Source organism: Nelumbo lutea, chromosome 6 (genome assembly GCF_056320005.1).
Source record: "Nelumbo lutea isolate HS-2025 chromosome 6, American lotus-T2T, whole genome shotgun sequence".
In the NCBI taxonomy this organism is placed as follows: Eukaryota; Viridiplantae; Streptophyta; class Magnoliopsida; order Proteales; family Nelumbonaceae; genus Nelumbo; species Nelumbo lutea.
The window spans coordinates 66849753-66856721 of record NC_142689.1 but is presented as its reverse complement, the minus strand read 5'-3'; the positions used below and the strand labels follow the sequence as shown (position 1 = coordinate 66856721).

Sequence of the window (6969 nt, the reverse complement as noted above, 5' to 3'; positions counted from 1 at the left end):
AGATGGTGTGGTAAAGAAGATAAGTTTTTCTTTTGTTGCAGATGAATGGGTTTGAGTTTCTTAAAAGTCTCCTCACCCTTGCTCTATGGTTCTCTTGTTTGCTTTCTCTACATGCAATAGGAATGTAGGATGGCGATAGAAGATCTAAGCCTCAGTGAACCTTGCAGGCATGTGACAAGTTCTTTGTAACCATCAATAATCACCATCCAGGAATCTCAAGTTTATGAGATCAGTATCAGTGTTGTTTAGAAAGAACGAAAGAAAAATAGATTCAAGACTAGATGGACATTTTGCTTTTGCCCCCACCTGTCGCAACAAGGCAGCAACACTATCTAATTAAAACTACATTACCACGCCAACTGAATAGTGGCTTGGTTGATACTTAGTCCAGGTAGTCTAGAAACCGAACTGATGATCATGTCAATGACACAGAGAGCTCATCCCACGAAACAAGTTTTAGTGATTAAATTTGGCCAAGAAAAAACCGTGATTAAAAAGAGATATAGTCCACAAGCTCCTCGTCCTTCTAGATCCAAAACCATTACGATGAGATAGTTGAAGAGGAAAATGTCTCTAACAGAAGATAGAATACCAAACTTGCTTAAATTTATACTAAACCCAAATTCAGAGCAAGGAGCGTGAATCTCTGTAGATGTGTCAAACCCTTAACTAGGTGTAGTTTTTATCAATCCCTCAAATAGGAGTCATGAGACATGAGAACCAACTATCTTGCATAAACATTCGGTCGACGGCCATAACCTCTTTCTGGGCTACCATAAGGAGAATAGGGTAGAGATCGAGAGCGCTCTCTTCTTGATCTGCCTCCATAAGGTGAGCGTCGAGGAGAATAATCACGGCCTCCTCGATATGGTGACCGCCTTGGAGACCGCCGGTACCCATAGTCATCACGACCACGGTATCTACCACGATCACCTCGATATCCTGACACAGACCCAATAACCAAAACAAGGAGAAAAACTTGTGATGACACAAATAAGAAGCAACATCCCATTGATACTAGAATCCAAGAATAAAAATTGATAAACTAACCCGATTCTCGGCTGCTTTTCACCCCAAGATAGTTTCCAGGTGTAGGTGTCCTTGGGCGCTTCCTCCTTGACTGAAAGGTAACAAAGGAACCTCAATTCTCTATTTTTCCCAACTAAATTTCAGGTTCAGCAAAGTATTTGCATCAAAATAATAGATCAATAATAAGAATTGCATACACCAGAGGCACCACCACATCAAAGACAAGGGTAAATTAAAAATAAGTGCACAAGTATAAATAACTAAACCTAACTAAGGGGAACCCGTAGTTATCAAAAAAACCAACGAGGGGAACCCGTGGAAGACACAAGAAGGCCAAAGGAAGAAAAGAGGACAAAACAAACGCACAAAACATACTCAGGCACAAGAGCAATAGCACCATTAAATGAATGCCAGGTGTAAGGTACCATAAATGCCCGATTAGAGAGAGTTGGTGGTATTGTCCGTTGATTAGTTGATAGAGTTGGAGGTGAACCCTGAGGTTGTTTAGTTGTTGGGCTATTGTTTAAGCTGATCAGATGCATGAGAAAAGCTGTTAAGCTGGCCACTGATCAAGCTGTGTGACTTAAGTTGAGATGGATGAACTCATCATCTTTGATTGCTGCCAATAAAGCTGACGCAATGTCTTCTGAATATAATCAACCAAAAACCTCCAAGTCAAAACCAATAAAAATTCATCACTCGATATTACCTCCTGAACCGAAGGTACAAAAAGATTTACCTTCTCAACAGTTATGTACCGGCCTTCCAAAACTGACTGGTTCAAATGCTTGATGCAGCGGTCCGCATCCTCGATCGTGTCCATAGTAACAAAGGCAAAACCCCGTGATGCACGTGAACGAGGTTCCACAACCAGACGACATGAAATTACCTAACAGAAGAAAAGAAGGCAATTAGAACAGTGATTATGAAATAATAATAGGAGCAGTGCTTATGCACACTTTTAGAGACTCACCTTTCCCTCTTTTGAGAAATGATCCTCAAGCTCTCTTTCTGTGACCCTTGTAGACAGACCAGTCACATAGAGTGTATTGCCAGGATTTGAAGCATTATCCCTGCCATGTAGTCGCTAATAATAGTTGAATGTTCCTTAAACAACAGTATGCTAGCTTATAAGAAATGATTCCAAAAGTGAAACAAACCTTCCACGACTTCCAGACCTTGATCTGGACTGGGATCGGGACCTAGGCCTTGACCTGGATCTGGATCTAGACCTTGATCGTGCTCTCAAAGGGGGGGAAGGAGATCTTGAATACCTGTAATATCCAGAGCATTAAAAATGTAAAATGAGGATATAAAAGTATACAAATATGGAAGACAGAGAGAGAGAGATGCTTTAATGAAATGGTCTGACAGTTTCCATCTGGGTTTCATGATGCATCTTCATACATTGGAAGTTAAGCCTAGTTTGCTTGCAATACAATGTGATTTGCAGTGGTGCAAAAGTCTGGGAGTGCAAATGAGTTGAATGTAAACTCTGATTTATTTTGTTTTAAAGTTTACTTTGAATTGTTTGATTGGTATGTAAATGAAGTAAAATAAAACCCAAAGTAAAGTGAAGTAAAATCCGAAGCAAAAGAAAATCAGAATTTACACTCCACCCACATGCATTTGTATTAGTGTAAATGAAATTGCTTTGCAAACAAATGGAGCCTTAACTGTGTTAAAAAAAGGAAGAGCAAAAGGCCAAAAAACATGGTCAGTTCGAGGCATATGATTCAAGTTTGAAGGAAGAAAAGCCTCATGCCCACCAAAATGTAACAAAATTGGAAAGAAAACTTTAATAAAATAGTGAAATCTGGTAATACTTGTATAGAAGTGCATGTGTGATATATGGATGCGTGCATGTAAAGCTGAAATGCATATTTATCATGTGATACAATGAGAGAGACAGAGAGGTCAATAGGATCAAAAGATGATTCAACTAAGATTTGTTTTTTGTCTGCTACTCTGCTTACACACCAACAAGAAGAAAATTGTTTGGCCATGCAATTGCAAAGAAAACAAAGATAGGTTATAAACCACTTTATCCTAACCCTAAGAAAAGTCTTAAGAATTTGGTGTTGTTCAAATATCTTCAAATAGATGACGGATGATAGAGAATTTAACTCACTCCATCCACCATATAGGCCTTTTCCCTTTTGAAATCTTGGGCATATTACTTCGAAATGGTCCAGCATACCGCAAAACAGAGCAACCTCCACAAAAAAATTGCTTCTTGCATCTTTTTAACAACACTAACAAGAATCCTATAAGGCTTCCACACCAACTATACCTTCATTTCATCTTCCAAAGTGCCTTTGCTTTTTTGCGATAATCCAAACCACATTTTCTTCTGAGGTTAATAAAGAAAGCAACTCCAAGTGATTGCACATTCTCTAAAGAGTTTTTTTTATTGTTTTCTACAGAGAACCTATTAAAACATCATTTATAGTCCCTAAAAACCAATATATAACGCACCTAGAATAAATTTAGAAGTTAAAACCAAATAATCTAGCCCATAGTAAAGACTTGGTATGATACCAAGCCTAGACTAAGAATTTTAAGTAATCACCAGAATCCACTACTCACTTTGAAGCATCCCAGTAACATAGTTCCTAAAATCCCAGTGCTTGTCCCTAACTCCTAACTTCTAAGAAACCACCCTGTCTCTAGAGAAAGCAGACCTTTCTAAGACCTCAAAAGTACAACTAATGCTTATGACTGTTAAAAGACAGAGAAGTCTTAACTGCCAAGTTACTGTTTTAGTGATTCAACGAGAGGGTAATGTGAGACAGAACACACATAGTAAAAGATGGATACACCGTAAGCACACATTATTAATTCACCAAACATAGAAAATCCAAAACAAGTCACCCAACTAAATGTTTATTGCATGATTACTCAGACTGAACTCTTTCATTGCAGCTTCGCGTAACTGCAATTCTATTGTTCAGTGCTTTTGGAGCTTTACTGGCGAATACTTAACCTAAATGCCTTCACTCTAAAGCGTGATAAGATAAATTAAATAGTCATTCTCGTGGTGATCGTAACCAAGGTTCTTTTTCTCTGTCGGGCCAAAAACAACAAATTACCACCAAGGTTACGTGAATTTGCAGTTCAATCTAGAACACCCGATCTTTCGCATCATATAAACCGAAAAACCCTAGATCCGTGCAAAAGAAGAAAAAAAAAAGATGAAATGAGATCGGCATATTAGCAGCATGAAGGATGTGAAAAATGCCAACAAACAACCCTAAGATTACAGACCAAATAAAGTGGAGCTTTGTTTCAGTTCAAACTGCTCTGGGTACCAGAAGAAATAGAGACCAAATAAAAGGTTTCTTGGTGGTTACCTTTTACGAGGCGAATCAGCCTGCGGCAAGAAGGAAAGAAAAATAAAGGAATACAGAGTCAAACGAAATACGTTACGAAAGAGATGGTGATTAAATAAAAAAAGAAGTAAGGCAAATTGCAAAGAGAGAGAAGGAAAAGGAGCTTGCCATCTTCAGAGTTCAGACGAGCGCAATAAAACCCTAGAATGCCAGAAAGGAAGCTAGGTTTTTGCTACAGTGCGCGCTCGGTGGGTGTTTTGCACGCCTGGATCAGGGGCTTGCTCTTTACCCGAACTTTGCCTACTAAAAGCGACAGGCTTGTTTAGATATCAAGAAATCGCGATCGGCTTCTACCAGGTCCAACCTTGCATTCAAATATCTACGCATCTAATAAAGCATACGGAGATATTCTCAATACAAGGCAGCAAAGGCTGCAAGCATTAAGTGAAGTCGAATGATACGATAAGCGTGCAAATTAAATGGTTTGCCTACTGATGATGAACCCTTGTATCCCTTGTATCATGGGGCTGGGGAGATTGATAAATCCCGTTATGAATCGTCAAGTATTAAATGTGAGCCAGATAAACCTGAATGAAGGATTCGTAATTCCTGATTAGTATCATGTATTTTGGGCTTAATGTTACTTTTCTTCCCGAGACAATTTAGTATCTAAATTTTTAAAGCATGATAATCCAGCACTTGTTGTTAACTAGTTGTTAACCAGTCGTTAAGTGGTATTTGAAAAATACATAAATGTCCTTCGAGTGTTATTAAGAGTCTCAAATCTTTGCCTCTTCTATTCAATAAATATGGGGTTACTAGAATGCCCACTCAAACGCGACCCCAACTTTCTTGAATGGAAAAGGCAAGGATTTAGGACTATTATTTTTTGTCAATGTTTATATGGTTGATAAAGAAAACTAAGTAACACTTGAAGGGCATTTGTATCTTTTTCAAATGCCACTTAACAGTTGGTTAACAACTAGTTAATGGTGAGCACTGGATTATAACATTTTAAAAGTTTGGGTATTGAGTTGTCACATTTTAAAGTCCGATGACTAAAGTGGCACTAGGCCCAAAGTACAGGGTACTAATTGGGAATTTTCCCTAAACATTAATCCCACTTTTACATGATTGGGCCCTAGCAAGATGTCGAGAGGATTGGACGGCTAAGAAAACTTGTGCAAGGGGGTTGGACGATGATTTAGCACAGTCTGCCATGAAAATGAAACAAAGGTTTCACACCATAGAAGAAGCCAAGAGGGGGCATGAAACATGTGTGTGCTTTTTTAAGGTATTTTCTAAAGGTTTGGGTAGGGGTGGCCACGAGTTGAGCTTCTCATAAGTTATTTGAGATCAACTCATGAAAAGCTTGGCTCAGCTCATTTAAACCAAGCTCCGAGTCAAGCTCAAGCCCAATATATAGGCTCGTTTGCTAATCGAGCTGTGTTCAAGTCAAGTGAAGCCCAGCTCGTAAGGCTCGCAAGCCTAATCGAGCCTAGTATAATAAAAACATAATTTATATATGCATATTTATATGTATATGTATACATACATACATATACATATATATAATAAATTATTTTTATTATATATAATAATACTTTTATTTTTTATGTATAATAGTAAATAATTTTTATAAATCTTAAAATTTTGTATGTAAAATAACAAAATTATTTTTATGTATATTTTTTATTTTTTAAAAAGCTTGACTTGTCGAGCTTGAGCCGAGCCAAGCTCAAACTTGCAAGCTTTTGAACCGAGCTAAGCTCGAGCTCAAGTCTAACATTATTTCTACAAGCCAAGCTCGAATAGCCAAGTATTCGACTCGGCACAACTCGAATCCACCCCCAATATTGGGTGTAAGTTTAAGCTAATAATATGCATATGGTAAATAATTAGATATAATTTGAGATGTATATGGTGGTGTAAATATGGAATATATAAATACAATATATATATAATGAAGCAGGACGATCCATGTAAACAATCCTCTCATTTTAGTTTCATCATAGGTATTTATCTACTTTAGGCTGATTTCTTAAACTACCTCTACTATTTAGCTAATTGACTAACTCTACCCTTACTGTTTAACTATTGTCTTAAACCCCTATTGTTTCTAACATTTTTTTTGAAAGGTAAATATTGTATTAACAAGAAGAAAGAAGTACAAAGTCCTCTACCCTAGGTATCCCATCTTGATAATCATTTAATACAAAAGATGATAATGAGTGAGATTTAGCTATTTGGGACACCTTATGGGCTAGACTATTAAAGTTTCTATGTACAAAACAGAAATTAACTTTACTGAAGTTAAGAATTAGGTTCCTAGTCCTAAATAAAAGCCAATGGCAGGACCAGGGAAGATCCGTTGCGTTTTGCAAAGCCCTTACAACTTGTTGGGCATTTGAACAAATACAGAGCACTTCTCCAAAATTCCAGCACTGAAGCTCCAGTAAGCCCTGCATAATCACAAATAGTTCAGCCTGGACAATAGAAGTAACTTGATTAGTTCGACCTCCAATAATTTTTAAACAGGATAAGTTTCTTGATAGAATAATGAAACCATAACTAAATAAAGAGTCAGAATTTTTCCCTGCATAAGTAA

At 37.5% G+C, this 6969-nt stretch overlaps 1 protein-coding gene across 1 annotated transcript; it reads right to left on the bottom strand.

Moving 5' to 3' along the window:
* Window positions 1–586: 586 nt before the first annotated feature.
* Window positions 587–5011, bottom strand: LOC148849372 (RNA-binding (RRM/RBD/RNP motifs) family protein). The gene is made up of 7 exons (XM_088948917.1): window positions 4530–5011; window positions 4383–4402; window positions 2190–2303; window positions 2003–2102; window positions 1769–1918; window positions 1051–1120; window positions 587–942 (listed from the first exon to the last, which is right to left on the bottom strand). Exons 1-7 carry the CDS (start codon window positions 4530–4532, stop codon window positions 725–727), a joined length of 675 nt encoding a protein of 224 aa, XP_088805043.1. The 5' UTR covers window positions 4533–5011; the 3' UTR covers window positions 587–724.
* Window positions 5012–6969: the final 1958 nt, after the last annotated feature.

What these genes read in the sequence shown, in the direction of transcription:
- LOC148849372 (XM_088948917.1), bottom strand. An exon ending in AGGTCTGGAAGTCGTGGAAG is followed by an intron (nt 2,103 to 2,189) that starts GTTTGTTTCACT and finishes ACTACATGGCAG; the next exon opens with GGATAATGCTTCAAATCCTG. An exon ending in GAAAAGCAGCCGAGAATCGG is followed by an intron (nt 943 to 1,050) that starts GTTAGTTTATCA and finishes GGTCTGTGTCAG; the next exon opens with GATATCGAGGTGATCGTGGT.